At 37.8% G+C, this 22,805-nt stretch overlaps 1 protein-coding gene across 1 annotated transcript in view; it reads left to right on the top strand.

The window, feature by feature from the left end:
• Nucleotides 1-1,880: 1,880 nt before the first annotated feature.
• ZFYVE28 (zinc finger FYVE-type containing 28) overlaps nucleotides 1,881-22,805 on the top strand; it is a 79,455-nt gene continuing 58,530 nt past the window's right edge. The window contains exons 1-3 of the mRNA XM_014308530.2: nucleotides 1,881-2,017; nucleotides 19,679-19,816; nucleotides 22,303-22,505. Of these exons, the coding sequence (XP_014164005.1) occupies nucleotides 19,709-19,816; nucleotides 22,303-22,505 (311 nt within the window). The 5' untranslated portion in view covers nucleotides 1,881-2,017; nucleotides 19,679-19,708. The remainder of the gene's footprint in view (nucleotides 2,018-19,678; nucleotides 19,817-22,302; nucleotides 22,506-22,805) is intronic.

Here is a 22,805-nt window from a genome sequence, read left to right as displayed (position 1 = left end):
ATCCCACAGTGGTGACATGGTTAAAGGGGTTGCTGCAGTCAGTGAAAACAGAAATAGGCAAATAGAATTAATGCTGAATAAGGCAAAATGAGCAGTGTTGGTGAAGTCCAGCAAATCAAAAGAAGAACTTGGATGCATTAATTTGTTGTTAAATGGGATTATTTCCTGAAACAAACTACCAGGGTAAGTGGTAGGATCTCCATGAGATGTTTTCAAATTAAGTCTTTCTATTAATTTTAGTACCAAGGATGGGAATTGCTAATTCTCATTCTGCCAAAGAATAGTAAGGAGTTTGGATTCAATTATTTGAACCATATTTTGCATAAACTCAAAATAAAAATTGGCATTGAATATGACACCATCCCTAATTTTCTGTTACCTAGTGCAGTAAATTGAATTAGTAAACTTCTGTTTTATTTGCTTTAAGTGGCCCCCTGTGAAGAGGTTTAGAGTTTCATGCAGTTTCATCTTGCCAGGGACCACATATGATTGACACAATTAATCAAAGATCACACTACTAATCCACACCAAACATAACACAGTTGAGAGAACTCAATTAAAACTTCTGTTCCTCCGTTTGAAAAAATCAGCCATGTGGGAGCTAAGTGTCTCAGGCATACTTGTCTTGCCTGAGACCAGTCTTAATAAATTGCCTTATTTTGCTTCTGCAGTGCAATTTAGATGCTTAAAAATCAGCAGTCATGCTTTGTCACAATTCCATATACACAGACTCCTGCATCTTTGTTTATTGTCTAGAGGTTGTGGATAAATGCTGAAGGAAAACATAAAAATCAGAAATAATAAAATCATCAGGTAGAGAATGCTTAAAGAAATGCTTTACTAAGCTTGACTATAAATACAGAAATTTATAACTAAACAACGTAAAATTTAGTAGTAGAGTAATTACATGCTCTCCTTATTATCATTCATTTTGAATTTTGTTTGTTTCCCTGACCATATATCACAAGCTTTATTCTTCTCCCTGGGCACGTTTATATCAGGGCTATAGTGAAGACATTATTCAAGAGTGTAGATTTTTGACAGCTTACAATTAAGATGTTGGAACCAGAACTCCTAGCTGTTAATGTTCAAAAAAATCCTTTTATGGTGTAAACCTTTACTATTAATATTTCTCAGTGTTTTTGAGGAGGCATTCCTTTATTTGTTTGGTCTTTTTATTATAGTTGCTGCTTTGTTTTAATGTGGCCAGAAATCCATTGTGATGATTCTGTTCTTTGCCACCTGAAAGGTTTGTGACATCATTTTCTCTCTGTAATGCCTTGTTTAGTGATAGTAGTGTTATAAAGTGTTTGCATCTGTTTGGCCCTGGCAGATTCAGTACCTTTTTCTTTTGTGGCTTCATTCTTGTGATGCTCAAAGGGAGGATTCTGAGCAGACCATGCTGCAAAGGTTACCATGGTGCCTGATAGATGATTCCATTGCTTGATAGGTTTGGGGGGTATAGTTTGTTTGTTTTAACTTGGAAAGCAACTTTGTCTTGTTCTGCCTAGAGCTGAAGTCTGCTTCTGTTCAATAAACAAACCTTCTGATTCACTTGTTGGCTCCTCCAGATAATTGTACCACAAGAAGTGAGAATGACAGGGTGGTTTTGGAGATAATGGTAGCTGAGTAATGTCTCAGATTTATTATGTGAGATGTTTTTTGGGAGTTTTTTTTTTCTTCAAAGTAGAAAAAAATTTTGAGTGTGTGTAAATAATCTCAATATCATTCTTTTCCATACTGCTATACTGCTTATCTGGCTTATATGTTCAAAAAAATCACAGTAAATACAACGAGCTGAAGTTGTTTTAGTTTTTGGGATTGATTTGGGTTTTTTTGCAATAGTAATGTAATATTGTCCATGTCTCCAATGCAGAGAACAGACCCTCAGCTCCTTGCTCAGTTCTACTATGCTGATGAGGAACTAAATCAAGTGGCAGCTGAACTGGACAGTTTGGATGGAAGAAAGGACCCACAGAGATGTACACTGCTGGTCAACCAGTTTCGCTCCTGTCAGGTAATCAAAGTGACAACTTCCTGATTTCACTGGGATTTTTATGTACATTTAATGTATTCCTTTTTTTTTTTTGTATTAGTTAGTTTTTATTGTCAGAGCTTTTTAAAATGAACCTTTGTTAGATACATGCCTTTCATTACTTTAAAGGGTATATTCTTGAAAATGCTATCCATGAATTAAATTTCCTACATCTCATTTAAGAGTGTTGAGGCTTTCCCTGAATAAGAATACACATTATAAACTTTGTTTCCTTTCTATAAAATAAGCATACAGAGCTTACAGGGCATGAGAAATGTTTCAAAATTTCAAGTAGCAAAAAATAGGCATGTCATTTGTAGCTGCTCATCTTTCATGCCTCATGAATCTCTGAGTTTTTCATTAGTAAATGAATTACATTCAGAGGGTTATGTGATGTTCAGGTAATTCAAATTTTTAGAGGTAGAAAGGATCTACATTTTTGTACCCTTCATATTTACATGAACGCTTTGATATTTCCTCTCCCAGTCATACCCAAGAAATACAATTTGAACTGGAGTAGCTTCAAGTCTAAAATACATGATGCTCAGGTGGTATGAGGATTTCTCTATGAAAAGTAAATGTTTGCTGTCACCTCAGGACAATTTTAAGTGGAAGGACCATAGTAATAAATAAACATGTACATCTCCAGCAAGTAAAATATGATTCACTTAAGTGTAAAGAATGTATTTTGATTCACCCTTGCTACAATTTCTTCCTGTTACTCCTAATAAAATGTACTAAACTTCATTATGTGGAAAAATTTCATCACTAATCATGTTACAATGAGTTTCCAGAAAAGTGCTCTGATCATTGTAGGAAGTGTTCACATTAGGTTAGCTGAGTCTGTTGAAAAGAAAAGCAGTCAGGTGCTTTATGTTTGCTTGCAAGAAAACTAAATTTTAAAAGTGCAGCTTTTTGAAGTGTGCTTACAGAGAAAGAGTAGCCAGTGAATATGTTGTTCTGTCAGAAACAATTTTAATACTTCTGCTGACTTTGAATATCTTCACAATTTCACTGTATTGTTCCTACAGAAAAATGTACCTTTAAGGGTTTACCAAACTGGGAGCTGTAAGTTTACTAACAATTAAAAATGCTGTGACTTGGAATGAAAAAAATAGATGTGAAAGTTGCCTTCAGGGGAAGACTTCAGTCTTCTGTATGACAGATCAGCTGTACCCAAAGCACACTTCACAAATATTTATCTGACTTCTACAAAACCTCCAGTAGTGAATGTTCCACAAACTTTCTACTCAAATTCTTTCCAGACTGGCAGGAAAGGTTTTCTGTTATTAAGGGTGGGTTAGCACTATCATTGTGCAAGACAAATCTGCTTGGTTGCTTTATCCTTGGCAGTGACAATTTATTCCGTTTCCCTGCAGGCACACAGGCTTTCTGATGTGTTTCCTGTAGTATAGGCAGGCCTGAAGAGCTGTTCTATTAAAAAAAATAACTTATCTGTATGTTTCACCTGTAGGAGTGCAGGAAATGCAGACTCTGACTGCTCCTTGGTCAGTTTGCTTGGCTTGTTCTGTAGTGATTCACTACCTTGTGACTCTTAATATCTTCTGATGTCTGGTAATTTCATTTGCCAAACAGATTGCTGTTACTAAAACAATCTGTTGCTAGAACTGAAAGAAAAGATGGAGGGGTTTTTTATGTAGCTATTTTTGGAATTTGTAGTTTTAAAAGTTCTGTAGAATAGGTCAGATCATTGTCAAATGTCATGTCAAAAATGGCTTTGCTTAATTAGGTCTTACATTATTTTGTAGTACTTTGTGTAAATGCAGTGTTTTTTCGTTTCTTTTAAGAATTTGTCCTGTAATTTCCAAACAAGAGAAGGAACAGTGTTTTAGTAAGGACTCAAAATGTAGATATTTGCTGACCAAAAATCACACATAGGAGGAAAAATTGGTTTTAGCCTAAGGTGTGATGGGGTTTGAGAATGATGGAGAACCAACAGCCAGCCCTGGGCTCAGAATTGTGGTGGAAGGTTTTTCATGTAAAAGGAGGGTAACAGCTGCATTGTGCAATGCCTCTGGTGTCTGCAAAAACTGTCATGCAATTCTGAGACGTTTTCTTTAGAAATGTGTACTTTCTGACTCTTCAAGCAATGCTTTTGAAAAGTGTTTTGTGACCACAGAACATAGTTTACCAGACTCCCAGTCTTTGCATGATTTTTTTTTCCTATTTTGTGCTAGCTTTTCCATGGAAACTGTAGTTTTAAGATCTCCAGATTACTCCCAATTTTTATCTCCATGAAATTTAGAGGCATAGCATTTCTATCAGATTTTAGTGTTTTTTAGGGACAAGGATTTCTAAAATTCCATGTCCTATCTTGGCGTCTGTTTTTTAAATTAATTCGTTGTTCCTGGGTTGCTTATTTTCAAATCATTCACTGCTAGTGTCTGCCTGATTAACATATGATGGTTTGGAATTTTATTTTTATCAATTAGAGAGAGGAAATGCCTTTAAATTAGTGTGATTTTTTTTTTAATGCTAACAAGTCTTAGAAACTGTGAATCTTCTTGGAGAGAAGTTGGGTGTGCTGTTGGCTCTTAACCATATCTGAAGAGCTAAGATTTAAATCTTTGTATCTACTCTGAACTTCTGATAGTTTTGTTAAAGATCTCCAAGTTTGCTGTAGTGTGTGAACGGACTCAGACAAACCAGAATGTCTCTGCCTAAAGGATGTAACACTTTATAGTGGACATACTTCAAGTTTTCTATGTTAACAAAACTGGCAGAATTAGTCAGGGCAGGTTGAAGATACTGGTGCATTGTGGATGTGCAGAGAACTGCAGTCTTCAAGTCTGTTGATGCTTTCTTAGTAAAGAACTGCAACTCTGAGTGTTGTCTTCTGCTTTGTCATAATACTGTCTGCTGATAAGAATCACACTTTTTACAGTAAATTAACTTCTCAAAATTTCTGAACATCTCGCAGCTTGGTTTTCAAATGCTGTGGGCTGACTGTACAGCAGGATGCTGAGTAGCATAATCCATGAGTAAGAGTGGTAAGATGAGTAAGAGAATGGTTTTCAAAGCTTTTCATTTTCACAATAATGTGATGTAACACTGTTTTCGCGTTATGATAGCCTATTATAAAAATGCCATCCCTCATTTTGCTTTGCTTTTTGCATGTCAGTGGTAAAACTTTGTGAAATCATAACATATCTATCAATACAGTATCTTGAATTTGTTGTGTAATTAATACCTATTCAACAGAATAAAACACTTCTTTACTGGTTTCTGTTAAGATTAACAATACCTAAAGTGTGCTGAGATGCATGATGAAAAGCTGTGTGAGTTTTTCTTAAATGAACCAAAAGGTAGGTAGAATGTAAAATTTTGGATTATTGAGCTTGATTGATTGATGGTTCTAGAGGGAAAACTTTTTCCTTAAAAAAAAAGTCTCTGCATTAGTGAGTCTTCAGCAATATGCAGTGCTTGTTCATCTGAGGGTTTTTCCCTGCAACACAGATCATTGCAGTATTTTTATATCAGTGGTATAACAAGGTGTCCTTTCCTATGCTTTTCACAACATCACACAGTATTGAATTTTACAAGAAGTGATGGTAACTCATGTACACTTTTGAATTGTTCACTGATGCATTCACTATCATTCTCTAAATTAATTTGCTTTGATTGTTGCTGTTTTCACATTGATTAATATTTTGTTAGTTGACTTGGTAAACTGGTTTAAAACAATTTATTGGCTATGGAGTTGGGTTTATTGTTAAATATTACAAAAGTTCATTCCTTTTGTTTTAGAGTAAAGAGTAAAAAAACCCTTTTTTTCTAAAGCAGGAATTTGTTAGGATTTCACCAGTAACAAACTTGTGCATAACAGGTGAGAATGTTTTTAGGATCATAGTCCTTGCTTGCTGTTTCAGTACACTGAGAATTATTTCTCTGTGTACAGTAGTGAGCTCTCAGAATAGCACATGAGTCAGCTCCAGCATGGTTTTATCAGCATTATTCCTGCAGATTGTGTCTCAGCAGTGTCTCTTGATCTGCTGAAGTGCACAAGGAAGGAATTTGCCCCATCAGGGCACTGACCTGAGCAAACCATAGACTCTCCTGGCTGTGCTGTCCTTTTGCACTGTTCCACAGCACAGTAAAATGGGGAATTTATAATATTTGTGAGACATGACTGTTTCTGGCTCCCTGCTAGGAGTGATGGGTGCTGCACTGTCTGGCAGTACATTACACTGGTTCTTCACTCCTTTCCTGCTGTTTGCCTTCTTGGGAAGCACCTCCTGAATTACTGCAATTGGCAGCCCAGTGTTTCCAGCTGAGCTTTAGCAGTTCCAGTTGCTGTAACATGAGGCTTTAGAAGGCAGTCTTTAGTGGACTGCCTCCTGTATAGGTCACTCCTTTATACAGTGCTGAGAAGGAGGCACCTGTGAACCTGAACTTTGTTATCCTCTGTAGCCTAAGTAAATGTTGCTGAGGAGTTGGAGCCCTCAGAGAAAGCTAATCATATTTCAGTGTTGTGTTTTATCACTTGTCTGTCTCAGTTTCTGTAGCAATACAAAATATGTGGTGAATTTTATCAAAACTGCTGTGTTTCAACCACACTTATCTCCATATTTCTTCAAGCTCAATTTAACAACTGAAAGCATCACTATGAAAGAAGTTGATGTACAAGTGTCAGTGGAAACAAAGCTTTGTCCTCACCATAACAGAATATGTGTTCCAGGCTGAAGGAGCTTACTGTGGGGTGCAGAAAGATGATATAAATTGATATAAAGATGATATAAATTGAATATGGCAAACAAAGAGTAAAGAAACAGTGCTGCTGGGAGCATGCTTGGGGAATCTGCTTTGTCACATGCTAAAATCACACTCATTGGATAGTTTGGGTTGGAAGAAACCTTTAATATCACCCAGCTCCAACTCCCTGCTATCACTGGGGACACCTCTCATTAGATTTCCCCAACGTGGGGAGGGACCTTGCACTTGGCCTTGTTGAATCAAAACTTTAACACAAAAAGAAAACATATGCTCTTTATCTTTGAAATATGTTTTTGGTGTATCTTAAAAACTTAGGAATGCTATTTGCTTTCTGAAGAGGGAGATGGATAAAACAAGTCTAGACAGAAGTGGGGAAGCTCTGGCACTGTGTTCTGTCTGAGCAAAGCAGTGATTGTGTTTGATAATGGGTCACTTTAGGGGGTGGTTACCAATTTCAGCCTGATAGGGGATAGCAGTCCAGCTGTCTTTCACAGCAGCTTCCACCATGTATCTGGGCAGATGTCTGTATTGGTTTTTGGTTTAATTAAGAAAACCCCACAAGACCCCAACGACAGTAACACAAACTCAAACAAAACAAAAAACCACAAACATCCAAAACAAAACCAAACAAATGAAAACAACAAACCAGCAAAAATCTAACTCCAAACAAACAAAACTTTCAACATAACACCATCACACAGACCTGTGAAGCTGTTGCAGGGTTTGCAAATTGCTTAGTAACATCTCCAGAGTGGAAGAGAAACATGACTGAGCTGAGTGAATTATCATAGAGCATGCATTGATTTCTCTGTAGTGGGAAATGGAAAGGTTCTTCAGTGTGTGACATTTGAGTTTTCTTATTATATATATTTAAAAATAAACAAAAGTTGATGTAGCATGAAATGACAACACAGGTGGTAATCAATAATGCACAAGGGTGAAACTCAATCTGGATTGACAAGTTGCTAAATAATGAAAAGAGAACTTATCTTTGTGTACAAAACACTATTAATTTTTTATCAGTGAAAAAGGAATATGATTGTATTATGTTAAATGGTGCATGCTGGGGTGGCCATAGGTTGCTGCTGAAGAGCTGTGATGCAAGGTTGTGCTGTACCATCTGCTCATGGTGACCACAATCATTGCATGCAAACTCCCATGGAAAACCACTGCCTTTGGTGGATGAGGTAGTCATCCATATAAAACATGAGGTGCTAACAGGAGAGCAAAATGAATATTTTATCTGCACTTCAATTAGAACAGTTTCTTCTTTTGGTCACAAGTTTTACTCAAATTTAAAAATACATTTTCTTCTTTGTGAAAGAGAACCCAGCTACAGAAGACTCTTAATTTCAGAGGTATTGGAGTCTTCCAACACTCAGCTTCAAAAGATAAAATGATTTTTCATTTCTTAATTATGATTATTTGCCCTTAGTCATAGTTTTTATATTGCTAACAATTGGCACGTTGGTACCTTGAATGAGTATTGGCAGGGGGCCCGAGACACAGGGGTGTCATTCCCAGAGCATTTGAAGGCTAAATGAGGACAATGGAGCCAGGTCATTTAAAGGCTGACTTTTCTGAGCCTTTGTGAAGTAAGATACTGTACCAGACCCAGTTATGTAGGAATTAATGTAATGTGATGTGTCTGACTGTCAAGGGCTTTACAGTTCTGCCACACTCTTCAGCAGTGCCATCAGAGGATTGCTGTCAGCTCTGCTATAGTATGATTGGCTAAATTTTAATTTTTTCTTTTTTTTACTGTTGCAGAGAAGGATAGATTTCAGTATCAGCCACTGAATTTTTTATGTAGTCTGAATTGTTTATGTAGTCTCATGACTTAAATATGCTGCAGTTTTCCTTCTTTTCTCCATATGGATATGGTAGCTCCACGTTAGCAAGATTAACAATACGTGCAAATTATTTATTTTGTCATGTTTTTGTACTCAGGGATTAAGTCTCTTTCCTGTGCTAGAAGCCTTTTCACTTAATCATATAGAAAAATCCCTTTCCTTTATTTATTTTTTCCTTTAATACTGGGAAAGTATGATAAGAAAGACAAGAAGGCAAGTTAGTATTTTTTTCAAGTCAGTTCTTAGCAGTGGAATTTAATTTTCATTGTGACCTTACCATACTTGAAAGTTAAAGCCTGTTTTTTAATAAGAAGTAATTCATTTCATACTAATGGATTATTATGAAGAATATTTTGTGGAATAATCTGCAGTCTGGTTTTCTCATGTGTCAGGTTGTTATAAGTTTTCATTAAACAAAATCCTTGAATGGAACATCCTGAGTTGGAAGGATCATCAGTTCCTGGCCACACACAGCACCATCCCCAGGAGTCACACCATGTGCCTGAGAGCATTGTCCAAACACCCTTTGAGCTCTGCCAGGCTGATGCTGTGACCAAGGCCCTGGGGAGCCTGGTCAGTGCCCAGCCACCCCCTGGGGGCAGAACCTTTCCCTAATATCCAACTTAAAGCTCCCCTGACTCAACTTCAGGCTGTTCCCTCATTCCTGTCACTGTCACCACAGAGATCAGTGTCTGTGCCTCCTCTTCCCCTCATGAGGAATTTGTAACTGCACTGAGGTCTCCCCTCACTTTCCTCCTCCTGGGATAACATCCCAAATTGATTTGTTTGTCCCTTAGTCCTTCCCCGGTGGTTCTCACTGTGCCACTGCCAGCTCCAGGCTCTGTGCACTCCAGCCCTGCATTACACACAGTGCCAGCCATGTCCTGGAGAGCCTGGACCCCTCCAGCAGGGCACTCCAGTCACAGAACTCATCCCACAGGTTCTACTCATGCCAATGATGCCAAATCTCTGGGGCTGGGCAAAGGCTTTGAGCTCCTCCTGCTGGATCCTCCTGCTGCACCTTGAGATGAAAGCCTTTAGGTCTTAAATATATTAAATATATATCTATATATGTTAAATATTGGACACAACAAGGACTTCTACACGTTGGAAGGAGGGATTGCAAAATGTTTTGGAGTTTGAGAGAATAGATTAACTTCAGACTGCCCTTTCATTACTATTAGTGTATAATTTAACAATAAACTACTAATCGAATGGCTGGAATTTAAGGTGATGGGAAGAAAATAAATTGTTGGCCATTAGAGTGGCTTGTTCAGTCATTGCAACTTTATAATTAGCCAGAGAGAATGAGAAACTTAAATAGTTCACTCATTACCCCAAGTTCCTTTTGGGGTAAAGAATCACTGGTTGTCTTCTGCCTCCAGCTTATGCTTTTGAAAGAATTTGTGTTAATTCATTGCTGCACAGTGTTCTTGGTGAAAAATAATGCAGACTTTAAGACAATTTAAAAAATGATTGATTTTTGAAAGTATTACATGTATTAGCAAGCTAGTGTTGCTTTGAAGAAGTTTGAAATGACTGATATGAAAACAGCTTGTGATAAGGATGGATTTGCTGTTGGAGAGCAGGCTCAGACAATGGGCTTTGTTCCTGCATGTTTATGCACTGCTTGCACTCATAAAAACGTCCCATTTTAAAGGCTTTGGGAAATCTATACTTGTATAAAATTAATTATGCAGAAAATGTTCTCTTGGTTAAGGAAGCTTACCTTTTTTGCTTATACCACCCATCTCCTGCTGTATTTCCATTTTTTTAGAGTAGTGCTATTTTTTCAACACTTCTCAAAGTGGTGTTGAGGTGAGCAGCAGCAGCATTACCCCAAGTACACGGTTCTTCACCTGGTGAAGAGATAAAGCTAGATACTTCTTACATGTTTATACTGCTCCTTGTTCCATAGTTCTGAGGGAAGCTCAGAATTTAATCCAGAAAATGTAGTGCTCTTGATGCTAACTTATGTTGTACATAATAGAAATTCTTAGGTTTGCCCTGAGAATACATTTTCACTTCTCTAGAGGTCTCAAGGTTTCTGTGCCTGAAGATGATTTACACAAATGCCAAGCAGCAGATATTTGTATTCTTTGGTTTCTCACTTGCCCTGCAGTGTCTGTAACTGCTGCTGAGGTTGTTGCTATTCCACATACACAGGGCTCATAACCAAACACAGTAATAGTTCATGTAGAGGTGGTAAGTGATGGTCCTCTGGAGGCTGCAAAGCTTGTTCAATTGATTTGTGCAACTGAGGCTCTGAGCTAAACTCCCTTTGTGATGTAAGCTCTGGTAATTTTTGTTTTGGAATTGTTCTGATACTGTGAAAAAGTCTTTTTTGGTGTGTTTTTTGTTCACTTTTTTCTGTTTGGGTCTGATGCAGACACAAATAATCAGAGATGGAATCTAGCAGGCTTTCAGAGTCATGCTTACCTTTGACTTACCTGATAACAGGTATGAGAAATTATTTTTCATTTTCATACGTTTGTACAAACCTCTGGCCTCAGTGCCAGCCATGTTTATTATTTGTACAATATTCCTCCATAGGGATTTTGCAAATTTGACTGTAAAATATTTTAACCCTGTAGCTGGGATGTGATGAGTTTTCTCAGTAGATCTAATTAAAACATTTGTGGTTGTCTGGCTTATTCTGAAATGCAAATATCATAATTTATAATTGAGAAAAGAATATTATGAGGGGATTCCTTAACCAGGAAAGCAGCATTATCTTGATGTAAGTTTTTAGGAGAACTTTAAATCACTCATTTAAAATAGACAGACTGTAGAAATTATTTGAATGAAAGTCTCCAAAGGTTCGGGCTCCTTGGTTTTCAGCTGAAGTGTTGTTGGATATAACTCTGTATTTGTGGTGTAATTTCACAATTGGCCTTTCTTTGTCTTTTGTCTGCTGGTGCACAACTTCAGCATAACTCAATTAATTCTGTACTCAGTGAAATCAGATTTTTCATTGATTTTTAATGCTAAATGTGTTTTCTTTCCTAGCAGGTAAAGACTTTTAAATGTACCAGTGCTGTGGGTTATGAGTGAGCTTTATAACTGTATTAATGGAAAGGCATAGAGTGGTTTCAGAAGGAAATATTTCTGTCTATTTGAGTGGTTTTGGTCAGAGGTCTGTGATAGTTTTAGCAGCTCTGCCCAGTCTTTGATTCAAGCAAGCCCTTGGGCACTTGGTAGAAATGTTATAAACATTTTAGTTTCAGTAAATATCTTAACTTTATTGCTTGGCTATGTAGTTGAGCATGGGCAAACAAGAGAAATGAACTTTGATTTTTTATAAAAATAACCCTGTTCCAATGTGTATTTCTGTGTTATCACACACAGTTCCTTAGGCATTATCCCATGGTCTGTTGGCAGCGTCAGTTTAAAAATTGACACTATTCTTGTTCTTATTCCCACACTTATGCATGGCACCCCTCAAAAAGCACAGCTTTGAGAGAGCTTTGAAGTTTTAGATCCTTATCCAAGGTTAGTTTAAATAAGCTGTGGTCAGCTTTACATTGCAAACACTTGTTCAGCTGTACTGATGCATGTATTTGTGGAGTCTGTGAACCTGAGCAGTGAAATGACGTGGGTCACTCTGGCTCTGTGCACTGAAACCCTTCCCAAATGTCCCCAGCACAAGAACACTGACTGCTGGTGGGACATGGGGATAGGGACTGCAGGGTGGGTGAGATGGGGAGATAAAGGGCTGAGTCTCCAGCTGGCCTGGCTGCCAAAGGCTGACTCTGCAAAATGGCCTGACGCCAGTCCGTGATGGAAAGTGGCTTTGTGTTTCAGGTGTAAAAAAACCTTATCTGAAGGTGTCTCCTGCTATCTGATGAGTTTAAGTGGTATGAGGAGAAAGAATCTCTAGGGGGGGAAATGCATGCTCTTTCATTCTATGCTTTATTGGAATTGGATCCATGCTGAAGAGAAGCAGTTTTTGCAAAGGAAGTCAGCATCAAGGAGCATCCCTTGATGGAGAGGGTACCTGTGAGGAGCTGCTAAAGCACTCAGAGGGCACTGCTGTAGTGGGTTGGCAGTGAGTTATCTGTGAAATACTAATTGTATCATTAACATCCTTGACAGGAGCAAACTGGGAGTACATACCACAGTCACTGTGAACAGTGAGACAGTTCAGAGGTGGGATGTGTTCCTGTTTGATTGCATCTGTCCATTGAAGAACATTTTCTTGTAGAATTAGGTGGAAATAGGTCTCATTAAAGGAGACAAATTAGCCAAAAGTGAAAGGAGCTCTCTGCTGGGTTCTGAAATGTAATGATTGGTTAGAAGCTGGCAAGAATCTATTCCTGATGTTATTTTGTTAATTGATACAGAGGTTCAACAGTGTGGATTGAACCAGGAGTACTTTTAGCTGAAGTAAGGGCCAGGTCTTTCTTGCCTGTCTAATTTGTAACCCTAGAGACATTATATTAGTTGTGTTAGGAGAGGTCAGTGAAGGAGACAGCGGGGTAATTACTGAGATCAAGGGAGGAAGTTGACGGAAAGAAACCTTCATGTTCACAAAGTTTAGAAACCGTAGCAGACAAAGATACCTTTTAACAATACAGTGAAGAAGTAAGAGCCAAAAGCAAACTCTGTCCAACCTATTGGGTGTTCCTCATTGATATGTGGTGAGGAGGGAATCGTGATTGTTTTCTGAATTGTATCTGTGTTTGAGGCTCTTTCTAAACTGGAACAGAGCTGGTGAACTCTGGAAGAAAGTTCTCGTAAGGTTTGTATTTAAGAGACTTGATGCAGAGGTAGGAAAGGCCAGGAATAAGCTGTTTGACATGAGAGTGAGCTAAGACTTATTCAGAGAAAATTATTTTCTTTTATACAATGTCTTCCAGTTTAATTTTGGTGGGGACAATACCAGTGTAGAAAAAAAAAAAAGAAAAACTGAGAAGAGCCATTTTAAAGTGATGATGTCAAGATTAAACTTAAATCTGAGACAATGCACATACCTACTTTACTTTTTTTCTGTCCTCATAGAGCTTGTAAATTTGGGTGGTTTTCCTTTAGAGTTTCATTTCCAGTTCAGTTGTTTTATAACTGATGGCAACATTTGTCATTTCATTACTCCTAGTAGTGATGACTTGTGTATTTGCATTGCTCTAACAGATGTCTTCTCTGTGCTGCCTGACATCTTCAAACAGTTGGTGTCAGGTACCTGCTTCCTACTTGGGTTTGCCATTGAGTGAAAGCTCTTAACATTTATTTTGCAAGCAGGCAGACTTGTCAACCCTTTCATATGTTTTCACCATACTTCACTGCAAATGAACTTGAGTATGGTTGTTCTAAATACACTAAGTAACTTACAAGTATCAGAAGAGTTGGGGTTTTTGTCTGTTGGGTTTGGTTCACAGATGTTAAATTTGCCTTTTTTCCCCCAGTAATGTCAGGTGATCTGTGGAATGTTGTAGTTGGGTGAAAAACAAACCTGCAGAGTTAAACATTCGTTATCAGTAAATAAAATAATTAAATGTGTCTTTTAAAATGTTGGCTTTTAACAGCTTTTCTTAATTTTTGGGAAGCTTCTGGTCACTACAGAATAATTAGCAAATGGCTATAAAAAGTAAAATGCTTGACTGTAAGTTGGGCCATCAGTACAACTCCATCAACTAACAGGAATTGTATTTTCTTTCTACATTTCATATTTGATCTTATGTAGGGAGTGATTCATGTTTAAATATATTTTCTCCTTAAAAACAGGATTCTAATAATGTTTAGTGCTGTAGTCTTAAACTGTAGTTTCTCACGTTAACAAGTTTTTTCATGTGTTTCCACTTGCTCACAGGGATCAGATGGGTCATTGTGAGAAGCTCCTGTTATCTAAGACTGTGGACAGTGGAATGAAAATGCTGTGCACTGCAGGTTAGGGAATTCATTTGCAGCAGAGAACCATAGGGAAGAAAGCTGGATCCACTCCAACTCAGCAATGAATGTGTTGGGGATGCAGGATGCTTTCACTGCAGCAGGGGAAGGCAAAGTGAAGATGGCAGTAATTCATGATGACATCTCCTTCATTCTGCCCTCTGTGAATGGGGATTCCTCTTTTATTTATTGAGAGTTGTTGTTGCTAGGCTGGGGCAATACAAAATTTAAATTGCTAGATGTCAAAGGTGCCTTTTCATGGTGAGTTTTGGTATTACTCTCTAGTGGGATGGGTTAAACTAGGAGCTGCTCCCCAAAGTTCATACATAGAAAAATTCTGTTACTTTTAGAAAGTGGAATCTCATGAGTTGCACCCCCAGTTTGTGGATGACACCAAGTTGGGTGGAAGAGTTCATCTCCTCAGCAGAGGGATGCGGACAGTCTGAAAAGCTCAGCCTTTGGATCTGTGCAAGATGGACTGGAGGGAAAACCATAGAGAGGCTTTGGATCTCTTATGTGAAACAACTGTCTGGGCTCTGAAGCCAGGACTTCTGTGTGTACATTGAGAACCTGTTTGTTACATCAGAGAGGACACCACCTTAGTACTGGATTCTTTTGTTAAAGTAGCCCATAAAACCCTAAATATTTGCTAATTGCTTTAATTACAATAAAATCAGCCTTTATTTTTGGCATTAATTTTTGTTCATCAGTGACTTCTGATTGCCATAATGTGATGTTGAAGGAGTTCTGGAACTTACCAAGCTAAAAAAGGTAACAAAAAATGTCATGGACTTACTTAAATGAGGAGGCTGAAATATCCATTCAGCTCATGGTGATGCTGTCATAGATTACATTGCCTTAGCTGGATTTTACTGATAATTCAAAACATGGCTGTTAAAGAGGTACTAAACAGCGCAGGAAGTTACCTTCCTTTGAAGAAGTCTTGCAAAAGACCTCAGAAAGGTCTTATTACATTTAATGTTGTAGAAGAACAGCATAAATTTCATTGATGACATGTACAAAAAGGTAGATTAGTTTGCCTTTTGTTGCTCTAAACTTATGTTTCATAGTATAAGGAAGATTAATTTCTTGGTACTTTTGGGTACCTATTCAGGAAGCTAATGCAGCAATTGATGTTAGCTTTATGCTCTAATTATTTAATATATGGGTAATTACTGATGGGCCAAAAATAAACCAACTTTTTGTCCTCTACTGTGTCTACCTACATACGTTGTCTCACTATCACTCGTCTTCCCTCTCAAAATGAAATTTAAGTGCTGTCTGTTATGTGAAACTCTGAGCTGTGTTTTCCAGGAAATTAGGAGTTTGGAGTAAATCCCAAAGCAGAATCTCTGCAGTGGCTGCCTGTGCTCCTGTAAAGCCTCCGCAGAGCACCTGGAACAAAACTCTGCACATCCCAGTGTGCAGATAAACCAAAAGATAACAGATAAAGCCACCCAAAGAGGCATTAAAATCCAGAGGCTTTTATGTAGAAAGATGGATCAAGTGAAAGATTTACTACTTCAATTCCAACTAATTGATTTCTGTTGCTTAAATTGGAGCAAAATTTCAGTGCTGCCATGTATCCAAACCCATTTGTTATTAGCTTACAAAGCAGAATACTGTAATTAAATAAATTGAATGTTTCTTGAAGCTCTTCTAAAGAAAAGACTAATTTGCTTACAATGCCTTGGATAGTCTGTCTAAATTGGCTGGCATCCTTCCAGTTTTAAAGCATCTGAGATCTGAAATTATTATGGGAGCAAATATTCCAGATTTTTAATGTAAGTTACTCTGCTCTGGGTGTCATAAGAAAACTGGAAGAGGGAAGTGATGGAGAATTGTTGGTTTGGGTTTTTTTCTTCTGTAGGACAATAAAATAAACCCTGTAGAACAACAGAGAGTTTGGGAAATTGTACATCCTGAAACAGCAAAAGCAATTTACCTTGTAGAAATCTTTCAGTATTTGTACATTTTATATCCAAGTTCCATCAACTGTTCTTTCCTAATCTTCCTGTATCCCTGCTAGACGAGGCAGGAAAAGATGCCCATCTTTTTAATTGGCTTTTTCACTCAGCTCTCTGACAGAATAATCAGCTGCCCGTGTGAAGGATACAGACAACTGCTACTGGAGATGGAGCTATTGTGATTTATCTCCACTGGAACGTGTATATTAAAATTCTAATTAATTTAACTTAGCAGTACTGCACATATTACCAAAAATACCTGACTCAAAGTTTGGCATACATGGCAATGTCTTGGTAGATCTTGGGTGCTCTGGAGCAGAAGCATCTAGAGATTATAGGAATGTTGAAGAAATTGGGAAGAATATTAAGTGTCTTTTAAGTGGGAAGAAAATAAATTATATGCTTAAACATTAGTATATTGTAAAAAGTTGAATTATCTTCGTTGCATCATCTTGCCTTTAGTTGCAATATTTAAGTGCATTAAGGTAAAAAATTTCATGATGCTTGTAATAATTATGAGATGATTTAGACAGAAACTTAGAGCTTTTTAACAGGTATAATGATTAGGAAAACAGAGCAAAACCATGGAACAGTTGCTTACCAGCTGTGAGTGCTCTTTCTTTATTCTCTTTGTGTAAAATCTTCTTTGAGACTCAGGAATTTTGAATATGTATATAGGTGGTTATATAAGGGAAATTCAATCTCTCTTGTAGCTGCTGTCAAATAAGATTGCATTTAAAAAATAATCCACTGAAGTAAAATAAAATTTAGGGAGCAAAGTTTTTTAATATGGCTTTTCCTCTTATTCTGTGTAGCATTTTAGGGGAAAAAAAGTAAGAGAAAAATTGCATTTCCCCATATTAAAGTTGGTTGGCAAGTAAAATAAATTGGAATATCCTGTCCTAAAATAAAATGTAATTGGATTACTTACAGTCTGATATAACCAGATTTGAGTGTTCTTCTCAGTTTCCTGCCTTAATATTTCTCTGCATTTTGTGAAACTTTTGTAAAATTTTAACTGGTAAGATTGCTTTTTACCACTATATCTCTCCAATGCAAAAAGGCCTTTACAAACTTTGATTAATTCTCTGAAAACAGGAATCTGGCTTTTTCATCCTGATGATAAAGACCAACTTGTATTGCACTAGTTATAAAGTGAGAGCTACAGGCAAAGCACCTGGTCTCAAAATAGATCAGTAATAACAGATTTGAAACACTTCATGAGTGACTCATGCCTTTCTACAATGTAAATGTTTTTATCCTCAGTTTCAGTCTTTGCTCTGTTGCTTTGGGTGGGAGCTGGGTAGTTTAGGAGTTGTTTCTCTTAGGAGGCTTACTTTCAAAATACTTTAGTTCCCAGGTAGATTCAGCTAAATATTAGTGAGAGAAGTATACTCAATACCACGAATTAAGAAATGGAAGGGGCATAGGAAACTTGCTATTATTCTCTTTTTCTGACCCTCAAGTGTCATGCCAGTTTGGATGTGATTGTTTGTCTAACTTCCTGTTGTCCTGGAGGGAGAGGTGGTGAGTGTTCTGCAGCCAGGGGTTCAGGGTGCTGCTGCTGCAGCAGGGTCTGGGCATCTCTGCTCTGTTCTCTTCCAGCATTTGAACTTCAGTTCTCCTTGCAATGACCCCAGGGAGTTGTTAAGGTTGGTTTTTCCTGCAGTTCCTACAAGGGGAATCTCTTTGGGTTCTAAGGGATCCTCTTGCCCCACTGATCCTGGCAGTACAATGGGGAGGTTTCATCTCTTAAATCAGGTATTTTGTGTCAGTGATTCTAGTTTTCTTTTCTTATCTCTTCTCATACCTGCTGGCCATGGTCTGTGTTGTGATGCCCTGGAGGGGCTACAGGGCATTTGATTTTCAGTCTTATATCTAGAGAAGATGGTTACACTTCCTCATGTGTTTTAACTGTATGAGATGGAGTTTTTGTTTGTTTTTTACAACTTTATTGAAATGAAACTTATGTCATGACATGTTTGCAAAAAATGCTTTATTGTGAAACTGTTTTAATGGTTAGCACATCAAGTACCTTATACCAGTGTGTAATAAATATTGCTGATCGTTAATTTATTCCCTTATTTTGGATGAAGACAACTGTAATTACAGCCTTAATGTTAAGATTATTTTATGGCAACAGCAGGTGCAGCAGTCTGTGGAGAAATTGCAGGAAATGTGGATCATTCTTTCTAGCTAAAGTGTTTTTTTTCTTTTTTTGATGGGGAACATATTAAAGGGGCAGGTTTCTTCAAAATTCCTGTTTTCTATTGTTTTTTAAATTCACGTGAAAATAAGCCAGTGAAGTGTAGATTTAAGGCAATTCTTTCTGTTAAACAATTTTGTATAGACAGATGTGGTGGTAGTTGTTTGAGAAATACTTTAAATAGAATGTGGATTCTGTAAATAGCGGAAGAAGCAGAAGACAAAACATCTTTATGAAAGCACTCAGCCTTTTTCATGCTCTCAATCTACCTTTATTATGTTAATTAAATTCTGTACAGTTCCCAGCAGGGGAATGTGAAAATTATCTTTTCAAATAAATGAATACAGATTATTTACTGCATATCAAGAAACTGCTTGTAGGTCTTTGATCATTGTCCTGGTGCAGAGGTAGATCAGAGCAGTTATTAAAGCTCTAATTTGTGTGGTGGCCCCTTATCCTCCTGGTGTCTGGGGGATGAGGTGGTTGGTGAGTGTGCCAGCCCTTGCCCACTGGGGATTCAGGTGTGTAAAGTGCTTTAGATTACCAGGATGAGCTTAAATGATCCCAACATAACTCAGTTTCTAACAACTGCAAGGTGCCCTGTCAGGTGCTCTTTGTGGGAATAAGGGGAGTGTGTATTGTTGGGGCTGGTGAGAGGAAATGGAATAAGTATAATTCACTTCTAGTTTATTTACTGATAGGTACAGATAGCTGGAGGTAATGAACTCTTTGTCATGCCTCCTCATCAGAAGTCCCATTAAAGTAGTCAAAGTGAACTAATCTGAGAAACAGTTCCAGGAAAACTACAAAGAGTGCAGTTTGCTGCTCTTGGTTCTGTGCAGTATTCTCCTCTTGTTTTCACTGTGTATATGAAGACCATGAGAGCTAAACACTGCGTTTTCTGTCTTAATTGGTTGGTACCTCACTAATAAAGTCTATTTTAGAGGAAAAAATGTTTTCTGTGCAAACAGTATATATGGTATCCTGTGTTTTGCTTCAGGATAATGTTTTGAACATCATAAACCAAATCATGGATGAATGCATTCCACATGAACGGGCCAATAGAGACTTTTGTGTGAAGTTTCCAGAGGAAATTCGCCATGACAACCTTGCAGGACAGCTTTGGTTTGGAGCAGAGGTAGGTCTGTTACACCTCTGTTCTTTAGGATTAATAGACACCTTTTTTGTTGTGTAAAGCCACAAGAACCTTTTCAGGCTTTTCTGAGAGAGGTCCAAAAAGGAATTACGGGGCAGAATAAACAAGAGAACTTGCTCTGGGGCTGCTCAGAGAAATGGGGTTCTTTAACTTTGGTTTTGGTTGGGCTAAGAACATACCAGGTTATTTTCATAATTCTGTGTTGTCAGTATTCTATAGTGAAAAACTTTTCTTTTGTGGGTTAGCATCTGAGTGATGTTTTTGTTTTTGTTTTTTTTTTCTGATCAGCCATCTTGTGTTTCGAAGATCTTACAAACAAATAAAAGTGTATTATGGAGTTTTAACGGGACAAAAGTTCATCTCCAACAAATAGAAGTGCATGCTGTCACTTTATTTTAATGGCTCTGTTATGCTATAATTCATCCTAAATATTCAACCTCAGGCTGTCATTTGTTGCACATAGCTTCCTTGTTTAATGTGTATGCCAAAAATACAATAGTTCCTCTGCAGAACACTCAAGTCCACTATTCTTCTCTTACCTGGTTTCTCTCAAAGACTTGCTTCTAGAGCAACCTGTGGGAACAAGGAATTATTGTAGTGAATAAGCTTCTGTTATTTAACCGAAGGAAGCCTGAAGTGTCAAAACAATATACAAGATATTTATTTATTAGTACTGATGTCTTTGGCTAAAAAAAGTAAATCATTGTGGCATCTTTAGTGATAAACTCGTCACTTTACTGGCCTTAAGGTGACACCATGGATTTGTTGAGACTGGGGTTAGTCCAGGCATCCCACCACACGACGGCATGTTGTGGTCTTATTGTCAGTGTTGCCTCTCCTGTATTTGAAGCAATCCTTGGCCTCCTGTTAATATCCTTTTTTTTTCCCTCTACCAATTTCTCCTTTCTTTTTCGAGTGCATGTTCTCCATCAAGATTTCCCATCTTGTTCAGTCCGATATGCCTCCATATATTCTGTTCCTGAAACTTGCTTTGACACTTGTTAATTGTGGGCTCCTCTGAGTCAGAGAAGTCAGATAGAATTTACAAAATTAATTTGGTATGTCAATGCTTTGTAATCCTGTCCTAAGTCTTGTTTTATTCACTGCTGTGTTATATGAGCTAAACCTGTTTCCAAATCCAACTTTCCCTGTGCAACCCTCAGGCTGGAGAGACCTGTTGGTTTCAGGGAAAGGAACATATGCAGTGGTGATGTAATGCCAACTCCTACTGCTATAGGCACTGTCCTCCTGTAAATTCATGGAGCAAGAAGGTTGTGTGAGCTTTATGAGTACACACTTCTGTCCTTGTCAGTACAATCACTGAGTTATCAGGCTGAGAATCCCTCTCAGCAGGTAACACTTACTCTATCCATACTTCCCACAAACACTGCTTTGGCTGATAAGAAGTAAGAACATGATCTTCTCTGAGTGCTCTCAAATCAATGCATCAGACTGCTGAGAAAGGATCCCTTCTGGGATTGCAGGTTCCTCATACTGTGGCTCCCATCCACAGGATGCCTGGGAGAGGGGAGTGATACAGCTGCAAATGGAGATTTTAAAAAGGGGAAAAAAAACCCCGTGATCTTTGAGAGCAAATTTGTATTTTCTCAGTTAGCAGAAGTATTTCTATTAATGCAGTAGGTGTGATTTATATTGGTGCTCATTGTCTTCCAAATGTAACCATAAAAGAAGAAAGCCAGCAGTTGTGTTTAGTGGCAAGATTTTAAAACAAGTTTTATTAATGTGTTACAGTCAAAGTCTACTGTTAATGTCTTTTTCAGCTGGTCAGAGAGAGTCCATGTAAAGTGCCTGGGGCAAGGAGTCTTAAATAGTTGTTTTCCAGATACTGGAAGGGAAGAATCACTCAGTGACCTGATTTTTGTATATCATCATGATTTCTGTGGGAAGCAGGATACTGGCCTAACTGGATTCCTGTGTGATAGCCAGTGTGAGCAGTTTTGCTGAAAAAGACATTGCAGTTGAATTTGTTCTTTTTATAAGCAAGAGATTTATTTTACAATAAAAGAAAAAATCCAGATCAAAGCCCAAATCAAACCAGTCCAGGGACTGTAGTGTTGCCGGATTCCCATATCTTTTATCTAAGGAATCTGTGTGTGCATAGAGGATCTATGCTACTAATGTTTATTGCCTAACTGGTGGGAGAATCACTTTACTTCTTCTGTCAGCACTGTGGTCACCCTGAGTCATTCTTGTACTTTAACCTTTTTCTTTCCTCATCTCTCCCTGGCTGAGCTGCTCCCTAACCTTTTCTGTGAAAGCTTTTGACTCTTGACGTACCAGCCTTAAATCTTTCACTTATTTAATAATTTGCAGCCAACGGGGGCTAAGTACTGTCCTTGTTCAAAAGCACATCTTATTAAATAGCACATCTTGTGCTTCATTTTTGATTATTAGAAGTATTTTTACTTTGTAAAAACTAATATTTTATCTCTTCATGTCTTTCATAGTGTTTGGCTGCTGGTTCAATTATTATGAATCGTGAAATTGAGAGTATGGCCATGAGGCCCTTGGCCAAGGACCTGACCCGAAGCCTGGAGGAAGTCAGAAATATCATCCGTGACCAGGCCTTAAGGGATTTGAACCTCTACACAGAAAAAATGAAAGATTCCCTCAAGCATTTTGATGTCCTTTTTGCGGAGTTTGAATTAAGGTAAAAGAGATGAAGTAATTGTGTTGTGAGCCATGTCTTAGCCACTGCAGCTGGTTTTTGGCTTGTTGGCTTTTGGAAATTGACTCTTTCACTCTATATTCTTTGAGTGGAAAGAGGACGTAATTTTTTTGTCATTGTATTTGAATTCTTTAGTAATTTGTGTATTGTTAGATTTCTCCTTCCAGTGTAGCAATAATAAAAACTAAATAGCTTTTTAGCAATCAACATTTACTCTCTCCAACTAAACTATAGTCCCCCATTTGCATACTGGCATATGGCATTTGAGGGAGAATTTCCAAG

This window comes from Geospiza fortis, unplaced genomic scaffold (assembly GCF_000277835.1).
Source record: "Geospiza fortis unplaced genomic scaffold, GeoFor_1.0 scaffold147, whole genome shotgun sequence".
Taxonomy (NCBI): Eukaryota; Metazoa; Chordata; class Aves; order Passeriformes; family Thraupidae; genus Geospiza; species Geospiza fortis.
Note: the sequence above shows the minus strand (reverse complement) of the source record. Positions and strands in the feature narration are given on the sequence as shown.